The 20,910-nt window shown below is 37.3% G+C and overlaps 1 protein-coding gene across 2 annotated transcripts in view; it reads right to left on the minus strand.

The window, feature by feature from the left end:
• The window catches only part of OGA (O-GlcNAcase), a 25,561-nt gene continuing 4,651 nt past the window's right edge, over window positions 1–20,910 (minus strand). For both annotated transcript variants that reach the window (XM_020897814.2, XM_020897813.2), the window contains 14 exons: window positions 20,596–20,693; window positions 18,923–19,053; window positions 16,082–16,253; window positions 14,813–14,911; window positions 13,663–13,947; window positions 11,155–11,313; window positions 10,086–10,699; window positions 9,527–9,701; window positions 6,078–6,163; window positions 5,016–5,120; window positions 4,086–4,171; window positions 3,609–3,801; window positions 1,815–1,974; window positions 1–443 (listed from right to left, as the gene is read on the minus strand). In XM_020897814.2, coding sequence (XP_020753473.1) covers window positions 307–443; window positions 1,815–1,974; window positions 3,609–3,801; window positions 4,086–4,171; window positions 5,016–5,120; window positions 6,078–6,163; window positions 9,527–9,701; window positions 10,086–10,699; window positions 11,155–11,313; window positions 13,663–13,947; window positions 14,813–14,911; window positions 16,082–16,253; window positions 18,923–19,053; window positions 20,596–20,693 — 2,500 coding nt within the window. In that variant the 3' untranslated portion in view covers window positions 1–306. The remainder of the gene's footprint in view (window positions 444–1,814; window positions 1,975–3,608; window positions 3,802–4,085; window positions 4,172–5,015; window positions 5,121–6,077; window positions 6,164–9,526; window positions 9,702–10,085; window positions 10,700–11,154; window positions 11,314–13,662; window positions 13,948–14,812; window positions 14,912–16,081; window positions 16,254–18,922; window positions 19,054–20,595; window positions 20,694–20,910) is intronic.

The raw sequence follows: 20,910 nt of genomic DNA on the forward strand, positions 1-20,910 counted from the left end.
AACAGTGCTGACTACATTTATTGAAGACCACCTCCCTATAAGCCCATGTAAGAGGTCCTGGCACCGAACACAAAACCCAACAAGGAGGCCCAAATCTCTTTCCTACAGGATTCGCAGCAGTATTATCTTCTTCCAACCAGTGAGTAAGTATCTCTAAGTATGATGAGTGAGTTTTACAGTTCTCTTTGTTTCCAATCTGAATTGGCTGATTCATTGCCGCTCCAGAGGCTGAGCTGTATGAAGACCCCAACCACCACCCACCAGGTGAAGTTAAGACTTTCCAACAGTTCATAGTGCCAGCGAATGTCACAGGCTCCGACCAAGTATAACCACATCCTTTGGAAATCCTTCCATTTTTGCAATTTCAAAACAGCCCAACTTGCTGTAAAATTCCAAAATTCTTTTATCATCAGGTCTCACTTCACAGAAAGCCCCTCGGGACCCTAGGGAAAAAAACAAAACATTCACAATATAAATGTTACTGAATTAGTAGAATTATGAACTTGTGATTAATCTTCATATATTTCAAATAGATCACAGTAGGAGCTTATCTATACCAGTCCCTAAATCTCTCACAATTTTTAAAATTTATATAAAGTCAATGGATATTAATATTCATCACTGTTGCAATGATAACTATCCTAAAGTTAATGGGTATGCTAACTGGCTTGAATATGGTGATTATTTCACAATGTATTTCAAGGCATCAAATTGTACACCTTAAATACAGACAACCCTTGTCAAATATACATCAAAAAAAATTTTTTTTGAACAGCAAGTAAAAACTCTTCCCCAGAAAGAGTATCTTTTAGCAAAGAAGTTGTCCAAAAACCTCAGTGTCTAGAGCCATACCACCCTGAACATGCCCAATCCTGTCTTATCTCAGAAGCTAAGTAGGGTTGGGCCTGGCACCAGCCTTGGATGGAATAAAACTCAAGGCAAACAACAGCTCTGCTGACATATAATTGTAATATGTATACATGGACATATGAATATTATACACACACACACACACACACAAAATACCTTTGAAGGACCCACAGAGCAGAGCCTATTCCAACCTACGTCACAAGTCAACACAACCAGAATGTGTTTTTTATATTGACATACCTCACACCTGTACGATTCAATTTCAAGCACAACACTTCTGAGAATTATACTTTCCTCAGACAGAATAATTTCAATTATCCCACAAAGGGGACACCACTGAACCAAATGATTCAAAGATGCAACAAAGTGCATTCTCATTCATCAACAATTCTCTAACAAGTGCTCAGCTTCCGTATGTTCATTTTTGTCTTGCCCAAAGACTAAGAAGTTTTTAGTTTTAAAAGGTTGTTGGATTTGATGGACATGAATTTGACCAAGCCCCGAGAGTTGGTAATGGACAGGGAAGCCTGGGGTGCTGCAGTCCATGGGGTTGCAAAGGTCGGACTAAGTGACTGGACTGAACTGAACTGAATGTACGGCAAAGTATTTTTAAAGATTTAAGTAATAAGCTCAAGAGAAAGAATCAGCAATTCTGCATTCCTAAATGAAGTCTTCCCAAGGTTCATTTAATTTTCAACTATCATTTATAAATCTCCTGGAAAAATAAATATAAATTCATGCATTTACTTCTCATTTAACTGGGGCTTAATATAAGCATTCATATTATAAAAGAGCAGCATTTTTCAATGGTTAATACACATGCAATTCTTGCAGCATTAATTCAGAAGCAAAACCGTACATGGTGAAGGGAATGTAAATTCACTTCTATAAGAGTCCTGTCCCCACCTAGCCCAAATACCAGCAACTCCACAATATCTACTCACCATTGGCTTTCAGTGAAGAGAGAAGGCAAGCCATCATGCTTTTGGCTACACTTGGATCTGTTACTTTTTTGTGAATATCCATCTTTATCAGAGAAGGGAAATTGGCAAGGAAAGTTTCTGGCAGTACTTCCTGCTCTTCATGGAAACTCAACATTATTTTCTGTAAAAATTAGGATGAATCTCTTGACTTTCAGTAGCTACTCATTATGAATCTACATATCCCAACTACAGAACTCAGAAACAGGAAAAAGAAAGCAATATTCAATAACAACTCTTCTGGTAATGGGAAAATTACCACATGCAAAATCAATTAGCTTATAATTCTGGCTGACACATTTTCATTTTTTAAGTTTGTCTAAATGTAATGAAGTATACTGGATTGGATCCTGAACAGATTAAGGACATTAATGGAAAAACTCAAAGTAAGGTGAAGAGTTTACAATAATGCACCGAAGTTGGTTTCTTAGACAAGGACAAATGTAAAAAGTGGGATGAAGGGTATACCTAAACTCTATTATCTTTGTAACTTCTGTACATCTAAAATTATTCAAAATAAAAACTAAATAATTCACAATAAAACAATGTTTTTAAAGTTTGTACTGCTTGCACAAAAATGTGAATGTACTTAATACAACTGAACTATACCCTAGAACATGGTTAAAATAGTAAATTTTATGTATATTTTACAATTTTTACCAAAAAAAGTTGGTAATAGACACACTGGTTATTCTTCATATGTTCCTAGGCTGAGAACCATCAGATATGGAAAAGCAACACATCAACAGCTCAATCACCAGCATGCTGCAGTCATGTTGATGTAATTCTAAGTAAGGGAGCCTACTCCAAACTAGCCTCTTACTACACTGCCATCTAGCTAGAGGCAAAAGGTAAAAAATAGTAATAGAATTTGAGTACACTGGTGTGGGGAAGAGGGGTAGAGAATTTCAGAAAAGGGGGAGAAGCAATTCAGAAGAAAACAGACAATGTCACAAATATAAGTCCAAGTATATTCTCTGAATTCTCTGAAAGTATTTATTGAGTTTAAGTAAAGATTATCCTGCAGAAGAAACTTTTTATTGTTCATTCCTATTACCATGTGAGGGCTTCCCTGATAGCTCAGTTGTAAAGAATCTGCCTGCAATGCAGGAGACCCCACTTCGATTCCTGGGTCAGGAAGATCCGCTGGAGAAGGGATACGCTACCCACACCAGTATTCTTGGGCTTCCCTGGTGGCTCAGCTGGTAAAGAATCTGCCTGCAATGCAGGAGACCTGGGTTCGATCCCTGGATCGGAGAGATCCCCTGGAGAAGGGAACAGCTACCGACTCTAGTATTCTGGTCCAGAGAATTCCATGGACTATATAGTCCATGGGGTCACAAAGAGTCGACTGAGCGACTTTCACTCATACTACCATGTGAAACGCATTACTGAGAGAGCAAGTTAGCTTCATCAGCACACAAATGAGATTTTTAATTACTCAACTTGCCCTGAGTACCCAAAGAAGAAACCATAACATACAAGTCTGCTGCTTCAAAACAGAAAGGGAAAAAAGAAGGTTCTTTCATTGTTAACACTGTGCTTTCACTTGAGAAAGTAATACAACAGCTCCAAATAAAAAAATGTTGGAAACAGTGGAAAATGCCATGCCAGTAAGAATAATCCCTAAGAATTCTTCTCTGTAAGAAATTTAGAAAGCACTGGGATTTTAAGATATATCTGCTTGCTTTTTTATTTTAATAAGTACTTTACTTTCTTAAAAAATTACCACTGTTTAATTCTAAATCTGTGTATTACCTCAGCCTCAGAGAGTTCTTTATCACCATTTGGTTTGGTATACTTCTCCTGCATGAAGGGAATCCAGGAAATTTTACATTTTTTAATGAAGGGGGTCACATCTACAGTGCCCAGGGCATAACCACATATGCCATCTTCATCTTCTAGGACAAAACAGTAATCCAGGCTAAGGGAAAGCAGCCCTCCTACTAACCTGCTCAGAAGAAAAGAAACCAGATGAGTTAAGTTACTAACATAAAACTTCAGAAATCAGTGATATAATAAAGCCCAATGCACTCAAATGACAATGTGTGGAAACTACATTTGACATAAATAAAAATTGGAAATTTATACATATTAATAACTCAGATTTTATCACAACTAAAGTAGGACTTCTAAAGAACTGTATCTGTATTTCTAGTCTTCATCTCCCCACAACCAGATAATCCTGCCTTTGAAATGTCTACTCCCAAATCCAACAAATACTTCATCACATACTTGTCTCCAATAAGGTCAGGCTGACTTTGAAAAGGTAAACCAACTCCATCGTCATACATTTCTCTGCAAATCTTGTACACGGAAGCCTGAAAATACAATCTAATTAAACAACACATCAAGAAAAATGGCAACAGACTCTGACAATATGACTCATAAGTCATAAAGGACTTCTAGAAGAGGGAATAACAAAATGTTTGACTTGTCATAAACAGCACCTCTGCTTTGTTAAATATTTATTTACTGAGTCATATTTGTAAAATCAGTAGAAAACAGCACAGTTATAGTAAACAGTGAGAACTGCCTTGCACGGGATAGTTTTAGGCACTAAGTAGTGGCTTCAGAATTCAGCAAACTATGAGGCTGAGTCTCTCTCAGCTTTCTATACATCCAAAATATTTAAAACGTGATTTTCCTTAAGCAGGCTTGCCTTTTTCTGTAGCTGATTATCAACAGCCTGGAAGCACCTTACAAACTGCAGAAAATATTATTGGAGAACATCAGGCTAGAACAACATATCACACAGAAATTGTTCAGGAATCCAACTCTGAATACATTTCATCTGATAAAAACAAAGCACAGGACTTCCCTGGTGGTCCAGTGGCTAACACTTCACCCTCCCAATGCAGGGGGTCTGGGTTCGATTCCTGGCCAGGGAACTAGCTCCCACATGCCACAACTGAAGAAACCACATACCACAACTAAGACCCAGAGCAGCCAAACAAATAAATAATTAAAAAACTAAGCACAAGATGCTGAGTCTAAACTCTTTAGGCTCTTCCTTAAACTGCCCGTGTTTAATGTTTCAGTTAACTTTCTCCAACTAAAGTTTGTATTTTAAGACATAAAAATGATTTTTTTCATCAGGGAGTTCAAAAGAAAGTATTAAGTGTTCACCATAACCACACTCCAAGTTGGCAGGTAGACAATTACCTCATCTTTAGGAAAATATGGTCTGATAGTATAAACTTTGGAGGTAGGAGTCAGTGGGGGTGGTTGAAAAAAGAGGTCATTTGCCCCATCAATTGGCAGCAAACGCTGTAGGAAGAAAAAAAAGGGAGACAGATTAGTGCTGGGAAGACATTTTCTTCTTTTAATGAGTGTGCACTGCAGATTACCAACTTAACATTAACTGGCTACTGCAGGCAGACCTAAAGAAGAGGGGTGCACTATGCTTTACTAATATAAACACCTCTTTGCTGAGGGAGGGGAATGCTTCTGAATCGAAATTACCCAAACTGAGTTACATAGCTTTAGTGGCATACTACTGGGGATTTAAATTTACAGTAAAAAAAAAAAAAATCTATTCCAATTATGACAAATCTATTTTTTTAAACCAATCTTATATAGACCATCTCTCTACTAAAAGATGGCAGAACAGAATGTCAGGAGGAGAGGTTTGGTCTGAAGAGGGTTATCTGTCCAGGAGACGCTTTATCCCCAAAGCAATGCGCTTCAGTTTGCTGCGCGCAGCAGAGCACCTGTTGGGGGGAGAAAAGTAGAGCACCTGAAAAGTCCATGAACAAAATTCCAACACCAAAAAAAGTTGCATTTTGTTTAAATTTTCATTCCTGGACTGTTCTTTCAAGTACAAAATTTACTTATAATTGGGAAAATATCTCAAAACCCTTTCACCATTCACTTGCATAATTATTTATTCTTTTTGCTCATGGAGTTTCCACTGGCAGACAAGCATGCGCGCATTGTGCATTGCGGGCGCAGATTAAAATGCTGTGCGACCTGCAAAGAAACAATGTGAAGTGTATACCTAGAGCCGCTGCGCTTCGCAGGCGCGGGGGGGAATTGGCAGCATCTCCTTCAGAAATTACTGCGAAAGAGGAGGAAAATTTGATTTAAAATCCAGCTATGTAACTAAATTGAATTTGGGACTAGAAAGCCTTCGGCAGACCAATCCTTCCAGCCATCTGATGCGCAACATAAGGTTTCTCATAAAACAAAGAAAACGTCAATTCAGTTGTGAATTCATATTGATACCTGGAACTCTCCTGCTAGACCACCTCTAAAGGCCCAGGGTTCTTGGTCTCCAATTAAGAACTGTGCTGAAGAATGACTACGACACCCTGTTGAGATCAGATCCAAGCGGAGAATGTTACGAGAAAGGGGATTTCCTGGGGTCTCAAACGTCCAACAAACTAACAAACACTGTGGAAACAGCTCTCTAACAATAATAATCCAGGGTTTCAGGACAAGGCTGTGATAATAATTTTTTTTAACTTGTAATGGAATTGCAATACTGACGTTCCTTCCTCTGATTAATGAATAATCATTGTTCTAATTAAAGAGTTCCACCCTTTATTAAATTATTGGAAGGAAAGTGTCGAGTTTGTCTAAGTCACGTTTCTATATTCCCTAGGTACAGCTATAAAAATCAAGGCAGCTGCTTCCTCTTTACCAAAAGTACAGTAACTTTAAAGTGAAATAAAGTGAAATTGATGACACATTTTATTATCACAGCCCATAAAGGAATTAAACTTGTCTGAAGTCACATTTTACATTTTGAGGAAGGGTACAGGGAAGGGAAAAATGGGAGAAAAGGGATTAATCTTGTCAGAAAACTAAGGTCAGCAGAATAAAAGAAATTATTCAGTAAGTTGACAATGAAACACAGTGAGTACTTTTTTTGACAAGGACAATTCAAATTCAGACTTGGCTGAATTGGTAACAATACCAGTCTGACAGATTCTGAGAACTAAAGAGAGCCAACTGATGCTCCTAATTTGTCCAGAACTAAAACATACTTTTCTTAAAAGTATGACAGTATCTGGCTCCTCTGAGCAACCATTATCTTTGTGGTGCACTTAGCTCATACATGGAGTGGCAGGCTTTGAGGTCCAAAAATCTGCATTTAAGGTCACCACTTAACCCACTCCACAGGCAATTAAGGAACCTAATAATGAGAGAGAATTAAAAGCAAATTATAATTGCCTTCCATAGGCAATTAAGGAAGCTAGTAATAAGAGAAAAATTAAAAGATAATTTGGAGGTGATCACAATCACCTGCCTAGTCTTCTGACAAGATAAAGCAGCGCAATATAGTTCTTTTCCAACTGAAGACAGCATTCTACCTCCTGTTCAAGTTAACAGTCTCATCAGTACAATATATAGTGTGCTAGTCAGACAGTCCCAAAGCAAACCAATTTTTTTGCTGACAATTCAGACCCATTAAGAGATTATATCCAGGGTTGTCATTTCTCAGGGGTAGGGGTACTTAAATATATATATATATATAAAATGTAGTATTTGTTAAATAAATATGAAATAGGGTAAAAATTTTGGTTATGAAAAGAACTTGCCCCATTCCATAGCTCAGTGTAAATTTACACTGCAGGAAAAAAACTATACCACTCAAACTTTAAGGAACGGCCAATTTCCCCTAACCCCCACTTTGAGACTACAACATAACTAGCACTTCCAACTATTACAATAAAAAGTTGCATGTACGAAGAGCTGTATAAATGAAAACATGGTTAATGCCTCAGTCGCTGCGCAAACGTGACTTCAGTTCATGCCTACTGCCCTTAAATCTACCTGAGCTACCTCACAGAACCTTTTAACTTAAACTAATTAATCATGACGCGCTGTGAACATCTGCCGCTGTCCATCCAATAGTAGTAGAACTTGTGCTGAGGATTCTCCCATCTGTACACAATGGGGAAGAAGATAATAGAAGTCGTTAGTAATCAAAAGTACTGCATAGCCACATTCTTTAAAGGACTGAATGCCAGCTGGAGTGGAGACTGGAGGAAAACAAAGGGTTCTAATCAGTAACTCCCTGAAATTACTACAGAACCATAAAAATATTTTGTAGTGAGCTGTTGTGGAAGCTATGTGGATGCCAAGATGATTACTTAAAACTTCTAAGATACTCTGACCTTGAGACTGTATGACAGCTATATACAATTAGGGAAAGCTGCCTCCAGAACTGCACAGTATAGAGGTAAAAGCCTGAGAGGAAAATGCAGCAATACTGTATATAATCAAGAGTTTTTAATAATTTTTGAATTGAAAGCTAAGTAGCCAATGTTTCAAGCAACATTTTCTCAAACCCAATAATCTGGATTATAGGTTGGAAATTTAAGACTTCGATCCCTATAAAGGTTAATATATCCCCTGGAAGGCAAATGCCACCACCCAACAAACAATAGAGAGGTTTTTTTCCTAAGCCTAAAAGCAGACAAGTATCACACAGAAGAGGTATCCTGGAGCCTTTTAACAGGAAGAGGTCACAATTCTCTCTTCTACCTGTTGTGCGATATATACAGGAACCCAAAGTTCTCTATATTCTTTTTTTCCCCAATTTATTTTTTTATTTTTTATCTTTGCCCATGCCCTGCAGGTAGTGCCCTAACCAGGGATTGAACCCATACCTCTTGCAATGTAAGTGTGGAGTGCTAACCAATGGACAGCCAGGGAATTCCCTCTATTTTCAAATTAACAATCAGACTATTTTTAGCTGCTAATTAGTTGTATCAAAGGAAATTTTTTTTTTATATATTTAAGAATCTAAAAGTATATACACAAAGTGAGAAATCTCTTTGCTACCACTCCTGAGTAACTGTAAGCTCACAGTGTTTTTCATATTTCTATTTCACAACCAAGACTATGTAACCCATCATAGTGTTTGTGACTACTATGAAAATTGACATGTCAGTTAGCCTTGCTGCCTGCTGTGTACTATGCATAAGTCCATTACATATTCCTTATACCTGGACTGAAAACCTGAAAGTGAAATGAGATTCCCTGGAGAAACCTGGCCATGCTGGTGCTTTTTACCAAGCTTGAGAACTTTAAAAAAAAAAAAAGTTCACTGTTGGAGAACTTCCATTTAATGAAGCAACATTTTCAGGGGTTTGCAATTTTTATCCCCTGCTAAACCAATTACTTGGTAGAGGGATAAAGAAAAAGTCCTATGAAATAATACCAGGTAGCACCAGAATAGCCTACCACTAAAGCTCGCATGCGCACAGGGCTGGGAGGATGGCTTCCTCTTTCCAGGCCCCTTAGGTCATTTCAGCAATTGTTCTGTTAAACACAGCATTAATGTTATCAAGACACAGCAAGCAGCAGAGAGCTCACATAGTCACAATTCATAGAGTCTCATCTCCAAATCAGATAAAAGTGGTATACATGGTTCCATCCAGGAAGCATTCAGTCAGAGCAAGTTAAAGTCAGTACTTTCTAACACATTTTCAAGATATTTATGCTGAATTAGCCCAAGGGAGAAAAATCAATGTGCTCGATATGTTTACTGAGGCTTGCACCTCAAGTCTGTAACAACAGCTACACCTTTGAAATCTAGGCAAGGAATTTAAACACAGTTGGAAATTCACCAATTCCCTAAATGTTTTTCTCCCTGTGGGATAATTTTTTTTTTCTTTTAAGGGACAATATATCTGAGAAGAGATTATTCCTGGTGCACCTACCTAACCACTGTACAAAAGACTTCACCATAGACATTATACTCTTGATATCCCAAACATAGGAGTACATGTCATAAAGGATTGTCCTGTTGGCACAATTGGAGAGCCGAGTGAACATTCCCATCACTAGTCCGCACATCTCTTCAAACTTGGCTGCTCGTGACCGCCATTCTTCAATCTATTGAGGATCAATAACAACACTCAAAAAACTGGAAGTTTAAAAACATAATCTAAAGCACAGTTATGAACTAAGCAGTTTATGTTATCAAGTACCTGCAAATTTACCCTCAACATTAAAGAATCACAGGGCTTAAACTTCTAAAGATACGCAATAAAAGTCTAAGTCTCCCCAAATATTCCTAAAATGTTCATCAACTTTGACCTTCCTTCATTCCTAACTACTGTAAGGTCAAACTATGGAAGCGCATGATTCAGCAGAGTCTGTACCCTACTTTACAGAACACATTCTAAGATGTGGCCAATTCTCATTTAAGACCTCCTCCATATCATCAGCATGGGGATCCATCCAGGCCAGAGAAGCAAGTATATTAAGTATACTCACTTTTTCAGAGTCTTTTCCTTTGCAATTGACACTGACAACACTGCTATTTGCTCGAAGCCACTGGAACTCCCGTAACATCTGCGCTCCTTTGGGTCCATGCTCATAAGGAAGGTAGAATAGGTCAGCAAGTAACTGCAAATCCTCCAGAGTCACTGGTTCTGCAGTGTACAAAGGCTTTTCATTTGGACCAGGCACAAACTGCTCCTTGTTTGTCTGTTCATCAGTCTGCATAGGGGCAATATCACTGATGCAATCCTCCTGCATAGACATCTCTGGGGATTTTGATTCAGTGATGCTTTCTTTATCAGTGTCCATTGGTTTCAATTCCTCCACCATTTTAGCTTCAACAATTTCAGTTAGTATTTGATTGTCATTCTTGTGGTCTGTTTCTTCCTGTTTTTCCACCACCATGTCCATGGGTTCCTCATCTGGTTGTTTCTTTTCTTCTTCCTTGGTCAGGGCTGTAGGCTCACCACTCAAGGCTGCTCCCTGGCTCATAATGGGCTCCTGGTAAACAGTTGTAACTACAGTTGTGGCATTTAAAGAGGGTGCTGCAACTAGAGGAGCCCCGTCAACTACAGTTGCTTTAGCTCCACTGTGGGCAACCTGCCTGCCTATAAAAACAAATTGCCAGAAAGATAATCAGAATGAGAAATAGAACAAGTAAGATCCACAGAAATGTTTTCTACTTATCATATCTGTAACTATAAGCCTCAATTTGAGATTTCAAATAATATGAGCCCTAAGAAAAAGTGCCACTTCTCTAAACCACTAGGAGGTGAGGAAGGGAAGAGAGGGGAAACACAGATCATAAATATGGCAACACCTATTTATTTTCTTCTCTTTTGAAGATCTGTATCTTTGAACAACTATTAAAAAAAAACATTTAAAAGGCAAATTAGCATTCCAAGAAGATAAAATCTATTTAAGGCCAAAAGTAAAATTTAAAAAACCTTATTCTCTAGATTCCTAAATTTCATTTTGCTTGGTGGGCCTGTAATAAGACATCACAAATGTTCTTTATGTCTCAAATAACTTAACCCAACCCTCTTACAAAGGCCAAACTCACTGCTGTATTGATGAGGTACGCCAAACTCCTGCAACCATTCTGTTAAAGCTAACTTCAGAGCCATCTGTGGACTATAGAGTACATCAGTTTCAATATCTTCATCACTGCCTTCATTTTCTAACTTTATCTGGATTGATACAGTACTGTCTTCACTATCAGCTGCAAAACAGAGAAAGGGCACAAAAAGTTTTGATTACAAAACACTAATTCTTACAGTAAAACTGGAGAGGCGAAGAACCAGAATAAGAACAAACCTTAAGCATAATAATGCAAACACAACCAAGACCCTTCACTGAACCACTTCACCTAGAATAGTCATCTAAGTGAAGTTGCTCAGTCGTGTCCGACTCTTTGCGACCCCATGGACTGTAGCCCACCAGGCTCCTCCATCCATGGAATTTTCTAGGCAAGAGTACTGGAGTGGGTTGTCATTTCCTTCTCCAGGGGATCTTCCCAACCCAGGGATCGAACCCAGGTCCCCCGCACTGCGGACAGACACTTTACCATCTGAGCCACCAGGGAATCCCATAGTCATCTAAATGCACTGCCAAATGTAAAATCCTAAATTAAATAATAAACACTAATTTTAGAATCACTGGACAAATCATTGATAAATGTCCACTGACAGTGTTTTCATCTCTAGCCCGCCAATCTTTTAATGCCCAACAGGCTTTCTTATATTTTCACCCAGTGTTAAGTATCTCCTTCTCCATGAAGTCGTTTACCCACTTTTGCTTAAGAGAGGTAATCAACCACCCCCTCCTCTGTGTTCCCCCTAGGACTCTGTAGATAATTATTCTCAGTACTCATCATTCTATAGTACAGTTCCTTGCCTGTTTTATTAACACCAGACTAATTCTTTCAAAGTAGGGACTATTATATTCTTTGAATCCTTAGTGTCTAATAAATAGGTATCTAAGAGAGTTCCAGAAAAACATCTATTTCTGCTTTATTGACTATGCCAAAGCCTTTGTGTGAATCACAATAAACTGTGGAAAATTCTGAAAGAGATGGGAATACCAGACCACCTGACATGCCTCTTGAGAAACCTACACGCAGGTCAGGAAGCAAGTTAGAACTGAACATGGAACAACAGACTGGTTCCAAATAGGAAAAGGAGTACGTCAAGGCTCCTATTGTCACCCTGCTTATTGAACTTATATGCAGAGTACATCATGAGAAATGCTGGGCTGGACGAAACACAAGCTGGAATCAAGATTGCCAGGAGAAAATAAATAACCTCAGATATGCAGATGACACCACCCTTATGGCACAAAGTGAAGAACTAAAGAGCCTCTTGATGAAAGTGAAAGGGGAGAATGAAAAAGTTAGCTTAAAGCTCAACATTCAGAAAACTAAGATCATGGCAACTGGTCCCATCACTTCATGGCAAATAGATGGGGAAACAGTGGCTGACTTTATTTTTCTGGGCTCCAAAATCACTGCAGATGGTGATTGTAGCCATGAAATTAAAAGATGCTTACTCCTTGGAAGGAAAGTTATGATCAACCTAGATAGCATATTAAAAAGCAGAGACATTACTTTCTCAACAAAGGTCTGTCTAATCAAGGCTATGGTTTTTCCAGTGGTCATATATGGATGTAAGAGTTGGACTATAAAGAAAGCTGAGCACCAAAAAATTGATGCTTTTGAACTGTGGTGTTGGAGAAGACACTTGAGAGTCCCTTGGACTGCAAGGAGATCCAACCAGTCCATCCTAAAGGAGATCAGTCCAGGGTATTCACTGGAAGGACTGATGTTGAAGCTGAAAACTCCAATAACTTTGGCCACCTGATGCAAAAAGCTGACTCATTTGAAAAGACCCTGATACTGTGAAAGATTGAGAGCAGAAGAAGGGGATGACAGAGGATGAGATGGTTGGATGGCATCACTGACTCGATGGAGGTGGGTCTGGGTGGACTCTCAGCTGGTCATGGGCAGGAGGCCTGGCATGCTACAGTTCATGGGATCATAAAGAGTTGGACACGACTGAGAGACTGAACAGAACTGAAATGTTAATGAATAAACAACCAGTCAGCATTTTCTTACCTGGAATTCAATTAAGAGTTTTTCATAAATAAAAATCAGTGAGCCAATGTCTAAAATAAGAATATGTTTCATAAATGTAAGCTAAACTGAAATTACATAGTAAGCAACTCAGATAAGAATATCTAGCCATCTAAAATACACCATTTAAATATAATCATCTGAAAACATAAATTCAATCAGAATTACTCAAGGGGTAACAGGAACATTAAGACTACTTTGTCTAGTTACTCAGGTTTAAAGGCCAAGTCACATTTTAAAAACAAAGAACTGAGGCCAAAAAGTTATTAAGTAACTTGCCCAAAGTCACTCCAGGGAGCCCTTTTTCTATCATTTACATCTCATTCACAGGACTAAACAATACCTTAAAAAAATTCTTGATGACAAAAGAAGATATACTCACCAATGGTTCTAGTTACCCCCAATCTCTTCCCAGGGTCAAGAATTAAATCATTTACTTACTCATCACTACATCTTTCCTTACTCCATTCATGTTTGATTTGTACCAAGTGGCAAGGGTGTGGATAGCAACATAGTTGGCTTCAAATTCACAATTTGGATTAGTCAAGACTCCTTTTAATCGTGGGATGAGTTCTGTGGATCTTCCTTTGTATGGGCCCAGAAACAGTCTCTTCTGATCATAATCATTAGCATGAATGTTATCCCAGATTACTGGAGCTCTCTTAATTATCTTCGAAACCTCTTCAATGGACTCTACTGGAATTTCTTTAGAAACAACTTTAGGACCTAGAAATAAGGCCATCATTTATTAAAAGACTCTCATACATGGTTTTTCAAAACAGTAATATACTGTATGTAACTTTTTATTTTGTTATATTTTTAAACAATTTTTCTTTTTAAAACAACACAGCAACATGTGCTTCTACTCAGCTTAATCCCCTTGCTCAATCAGTATTTCCTCAGAGTAAATTCCTAGAATTAGTGTTTAGAAGACACAAATATTAAAGGTTTGGGCAAGTTTCCTCAAAATGATACATTAATAAGAAACAAATTTTCCATGTAAACAATTTTTTTCCAATATAATATATCCTCAATTAGACAAACTCTAATTAACCTAAACCCTGGGAGGGCTTCTTCCCTTAATTCTTAGAATGAAAGCTAATACAGCTCATCAATTACTAGTTGTCAATCTAGCATTAAGGCTTTCATTTCATAAAATACAACATTCTTGACTTTCCTGGTGGTACAGTAGATAAGAATCCACCTGCCAATGCAGGAGACATCCCTGGTCTGGAAAGATTCCACATGCTGCAGGGCAGCTAAGCCCGTGTGCCCTAGAGCCTGGGCTCTGCAACAAGAGAAGCCACTGGAAGGAGAAGCCTGTGTACCGCAGCTGCAACTAGAGAAAGTCTGTGGGCAGCAACAAAGATGCAGTGTAACCACAATGAAAATAAAAATTAATAAATTATTTTGATATTCACTCACTACAAAATCCTCAAAAGGTATTCTTAATACTAAGTGAAGAGTGTATACTTTGTAAAAGAAAGAGAATCTCATTAAGCCTCAGCAAAGTATACAATTAACCAAAACAACCAATTTCTCTAGATCCTAGTTAATTAAAAGTTTTATTGTATAAATGTTTAAAACTTACCTGTCCAAAGCACCTCAATTCCGGGTAGAAGCTTTTCACCCACAGTCCTTAAATAAGGAGACTGAGACACATTTGGATAACAGAAAGTGCCACAATATTCTGAATGTAGGGGGAAAAATTAATCAGTAAAATAGGAATGAAATAGTCATGAGTATTTTAATGGGGATAAAAATGTCTATCAATTTTAAACTATTTTCATCCAAATGATAAAAGGCCTCTATCTCATGCCCCTAAAGAAGTCAACAAACTAGCTCATTTATGTATTAAAAAAAAAAAATCAATTCATAAAACCTGATATTCCTCCTCCAGAAGTGGGACAGATCAATCCTTATGATCCTATGGTCACTAGAAATTTAAGTTTACTAAAGATAAATAGTTGGAATTTTTAGCATTTTCTACAAACTCTGAATTGCCTACATTTCTCAGTTTCAATCAGAGGCCAAACAGACTGGATTGCTATCATAATAAAAATAAAACAAAATTATGCCCCTGGCTTAGAACTCAATTATAACTGATTATGATTTGCAATGAATTAAGTAACTACCAAGTATGATCTTATTAAACATTACTTGAATATTCATGTAGCATCAGAAGAGATAAGGTTCACAGTTCACAATACTCTTAACAAGACAGACAAACACATGGTTAAATCAATACAGTCTAAAACTTCTTAGAACTTATTTAAACTCTTCCTGAACAAGAAGTCAAGCCTGGGGAAGTTTTCTTATAGGCTGAATTTTGAGAGGAAAAAAAAAAGAGAGAAAAAAATATTTTCAGTGGAAGGAAAAAGGGAGAAGTAAGAGGGGGGAAAAAAAGGAAAAGGGGGAAAAATTATTAAGCTTTTTATTCTGACTAATGGAAGTAAGAGCCCAGATGGGGAGTAGGAGGAATGAAAAGGGACACAGATAAGCAAGGGCAGAAAAAAGGAACAAGTAGGAAGGAAATGAGAAGCGACTTAGTTAAATGCAATGTAAATTTGCTTTTTTCTAGTTTTCACTTTGATAATACTATTCCCTTCCTCTAATCCGGAAAAGGTAATGTTCATATACTTTTAGTACCAAAAAATACATAAAATCTTTCGCCTATTCAGTTGTCATTTATTAATCCCTAAAATTTCTCCAACTTAAGTTCTGGAGAAACATCTTCAAGAAAAAGAATTCCTACCTTTACATACCAAAGGGACAGGAAACAACAATAAAACTCATACATGGTCTTTTGCAAGTTATGTATTTCAAGACTAGTTAAATAGAAAGCTATTATATACAATACCTGTGGGACAAAAGAGGAAAGTTTCTGGCTCTCCTAGGTATTGATAAATTTCATTTGTGATGGAGACCTGGGCATGAGCAAAAGAACTGAATACCTCTTTGTCAGCTGCACACATATTATGGTCAATATCATCAAAAAGCAAGGCAAATGACCTGCATCCAAACTGAGAAACCTAGGAAACAAACAAACAAACAAGATGCTTTACAAGCTCATCTTAAAGAGTAAAAAATACTGGCTTTAAAATATATTTAATATATCGTTAATAGTTATGTGCAAAAGTCAAATATTTTCCTTTAACAGAATGTTCAACGCCAAACCACTCCCTCTCCGTGTTAAAAAGCTACAGTTTCAGTACCCATATTTTCATTTGGGTTTGAATGCTCTAAGTAAATTGTCTAACAAAGCTTCTATAACGTGGCTTATCCTTCTACATCTTTCACTACAGAAGATACATACCAGAGGAAAAAAAATGAACGATAAACTCTAAGACATGAAAAATCCAAGTCATTTGCTCTAGTCAGGATGCACTGATGCTACTAATTTCTTTGCACATAAACCTAAGTCATCAATCAGAAAGACCAAAATAGCAGAATATGATCAAGCAGAGAAATAACCTCTTAGGAGCTTATTCACAGAAATTTAACTACTTGTTTTTTGTTGGTTTTTTTTTCCTGGCGCAGCACACAGATTGTGGGATCTTAGTTTCCCAACCAGGGACTAAACCCAGTCCTGGCAGTGAAAGCACCAAGTCCTAACCCTTGAACAGCCAGGGAAATCCCAAACTTTTAGGTTGGTACAAATGTTAACTGCAATTTCAGACTGTTGATTTTAAATCGTTATAATTAGGTTCAAACACAGCTTTTTTAACTCAAAATTACAGTCAACACATTTTTGCCAATGAGAGTTAAGTTTATCTCTGTAACGTAAAAATCCATGCTTCGGGATTTAACTAACTCTTGGAAAACATTTCCTGCATCCTGCTGGTTTTGGAAGCATTTTCCCTGCAAAAAGCTGTTGAAATGCTTGAAAAAGTGGTAGTCGATTGGCTAGAGGTCAGGTGAATATGGAGGATGAGACAAAACTCTGCAGCCCAATCCATTCAACTTTTGAAGCATTGGTTGTGCAAGTGCGGTCAGGCGTTGTAATGGAGAAGATTGGGACTTGATCAATGCCGTCTGCAGGTGTTGCAGCTTCCAGGGCATCTCATCGTGAGCACTTCTGTGATGTATGTGAGCATACTTCTTGGATGTAATGGTTTTGCTGGAATTCAGAAAGCTGTAGTGGATCAGACTGGCAGCAGACCACCAAAGTGACCAGGACCTTTTCTGGTGCAAGTCTGGCTTTAAGAAATGCTTTAGAGCTTCTGCTCAGTCCAACCACTGAGCTGGGTATCACTGGTTGTAGTATGAAATCCACTTTTTGTTGCATGACACCATCCAATTGAGAAATAGTTCACTGTTGCATACAATAAGACAACACTTTAAAACAATGATTTTTTTTGATTTTTGGTCAGCTCAAGAGGCGCCCTTTTATCAAGCTTTTTCACCTTCCCAATTTGCTTCAAATGCTGAACAACCATAGAATGGCTGACAATGAGTTCTTAAAGAACTTGTCTAGTTTTAAGAGGAGCAGCCTCAATAAAGGCTCTCAGTTGGTCGTTGTCAACTTCTGATGGCCAGCCACTGTGCTCATATTCAAGGCTCTCGTCTCCCTTGCAAAACTTCTTGAACCACCATTGCACTGTGCGTTCATTAGCACTTCCTGGGCCAAATGCATTATGATGTTGTGTCTCCACTGTCTTATGACCCATTGTTTAACTCGAGTAAGAAAACTGCTTGAATTTGCTTTTTTGTCTAACATCATTTTCATAGTTTCAAACGCATGTAAAATATACAGCAATAAGTCATTAGCAAAAAAACAAAGTGAGAAATGCACATTAAAATGATGTATGATATATTCACATTTAAGAATGTATTCCAACATCAAATGGCAAATGTCAACACTGCAAAACCACAATTACTTTTACAAAAACCTATTAACTTTAAATTCTTTACCAGCCATTCCAATACCACCAATAATATACATTTTTTTTTTTTAAAGGTGCACCACAATGCAAGTGGGATCTTAGTTCCTTGACCAGGGATGGAATCCACACCCCTGGCAGTGGAAGCATGACATCTTGGTCATTGGACCGCTAGGGAAGTCCAATATAAACTTTTGTTTTAATAAACATATTACACTTACTTTACCAAAACAGATGTGCAGCTTTTATACTAAGTAGAATGTAGATTCCAATTAGGTTCAACAACAGCTTACACATTTACCTAGTTTTTCTTCTCATTTTGGGAAACTAGCCAGTCATTTCCAGACTGAATTATGTCTCTTAACCATATAACCGAGTGAATCCTATTTCTGTAACCTCACTCAGAAGTTCAGTCAAGCAAGCACTCAACAGCATACAGAGTTTCTGGAAATGTGACTCTGGAAGACTCAGAATCAGCTGGTATGTGAGGTAAGTCTCCACCTCAAGTCTCTATTAAGAATCTATGGGAATGGAGCTTATGAGCATTCTTTTAAGCATTACTTCTAAGCATTCTTTTAAGGCAGTTCTTAAGCAAAGGGAAATTTGTAAAGCAATGGTACCTCCAGTAAGGCTCTTTTCACTCCCTTTAGAAAATATTCTTATCAAAGGTAAAAAATTTGCACAGAAAGTAAAAATCTGTACAGGAACAAAGAAGTACTATGAATCTGGTTTTCTTTTTATATCATAAAAGCAACTCAGAAACTTTTCAGTTTCATGTACTGACTCAGGGAAAAATAATGAAAAAGCAAGGAAATTACCTGGTCCAGTTTGCGTTTCAATGTAGACACTTCCTTGGGGTTAGAAAAAGTAATATCCAATCCAGGTGAGATAGCATAGATGAACTCTATCTCATATTCCCGTGCAGCAGAGATAAGAGTCATAAGTTGCTCTAAAGAACAGAGTCCATGACTTTAGAAAGCAGCACAGAAAACTAAAAGAGCCTTCACCTGAAGGTTAGTTTTCTCCGATTTTCAGTAAGTCAAAGAGAAAAAGTCCCTTCAATTTTACAAAATTGTCATGTCCAATGTGACAACAGGCCTTACATAATGGCACAAACTTGATACAATTTAATATCACTCTGAACTCAATAAAAAAATTCTCTTCCTTCCATTGCCATTTCTCAAAAACACTCAATTAAGGCATCAATCTTCTTACTGAATGCAAACCAATTTTATTTCTCAAGTGTTTGAGAGTTATGTTTTTGCTGTCTCTGTACAACTGGAATTCCTAAAAAATAACGCTACATAAACTACTTTATAATTTAGAAGAAAAATGTGTTCTTAAGAACCAGGGTTAAGTGATGGCCTTAACAATCTTGACATCTCTGTTAACTACAACAAAAAAATCTATCACAGCTTTAAGTTTCTAAAATGTGACAATTTTCCTAAGTAAATTGAAATACTATTCCATACCACAAGATATATCTTTAAATAACTTTCAGTAGTATCTTAAGATACTCATTTAACTATATTTTGATCACATTAAATTTCATTACCAGCATCACCAGAAATCAAGTTGAAGAAACACAAGTTATATAGAGTAGTAAACAACAAACTAGATGGAGTTTTAATTACTTTTTTCATAATTTAAGAAAACTTTCTGCCTTCACTATCTTGGCTGGGTTCTGTAACCAAATATCAAGTAAATTATTTGTTAGTTTATTTGTAACTAACTTACTTGTAACAAGTAAATTACTTGTTAGTTATAATTTAATTCCAGGTATGAAAATGTTCCCCCATTCACTCAAGTACACAAAGAAAAGCACTTCACCATTTGTCTTAGTTACTTGTATTTATGAATTTTATGTAGCTAACTCGACATAAGAACACATGCAGAAAGGACAGTTTGAGAGCTTTCACTTCATTATAGGCCTGAACCAGGGTAAGGTCCTTGACTTGATAGGACCAGTACTAGTAATTAAGTGGTTAAGACCAAGCCATACCTGGCTGAACCTGAAGCAAAACAATCAGTAATACTAACCCTGTCTTTATTTTAGATTTTGGTATTTTGTTCATGGATTTTTTTGGCATTAGTTCTGGTTTTAAAAATAGATAATATTTTTATCTGTATTATTGATTTTTTGGAGTACTTTAAAACTTGCACCCAAGGCAGGCACCTCACTTGCCTTGCCAGAGGCCTAGCCTTGCTTCAGCACCTCTTTGTCCAATGGCCTACTGCTTACTAGCAGAAGTTAAAAGTACAATTATGACCACAAAACAGGTGGAATGAGACTGGCAAAGTCATCAATCACACCATGGCCAGACATCGTTAGCACTATTCTTTCAATCAGCACTCACACACAGAGTTACTATATAAATGAAAACTACCTACAAAGTCAAAGTGGAATACTTAATTCTTGTACAACTACATTTAAAATACACCTGTTTTCTTCACATACTCTACATTTACAGATTAAAAAGAAAAAGATTACCGGCTTCCTCCACTGAATACATCTCTCGCCAAAACATCCTATGTTTGTAGTCATCTTTTGGAGCATACAAATATGTATTTAATTCCCATTTCTGGAGCCTTAAGAGGAAAGAAAATTACATGTATATAAACAGGCAACATGCATAACCAGTATACCTCAATTTTTTCCCTTTTCTGGGAGCAGCTCCATCTCTTAAAAAGCTAATATTCTGGGGCAGTAGCTTTTAACCTTTTTCAAGTCCAGTGGAGTTGTAAAAAAAATTAAATAAGGAATGTTAACATATCCAACAGTTTTAAATAAAAATACAACAGCTCG

This window comes from Odocoileus virginianus, chromosome 7 (assembly GCF_023699985.2).
Source record: "Odocoileus virginianus isolate 20LAN1187 ecotype Illinois chromosome 7, Ovbor_1.2, whole genome shotgun sequence".
Classification (NCBI taxonomy): domain Eukaryota; kingdom Metazoa; phylum Chordata; class Mammalia; order Artiodactyla; family Cervidae; genus Odocoileus; species Odocoileus virginianus.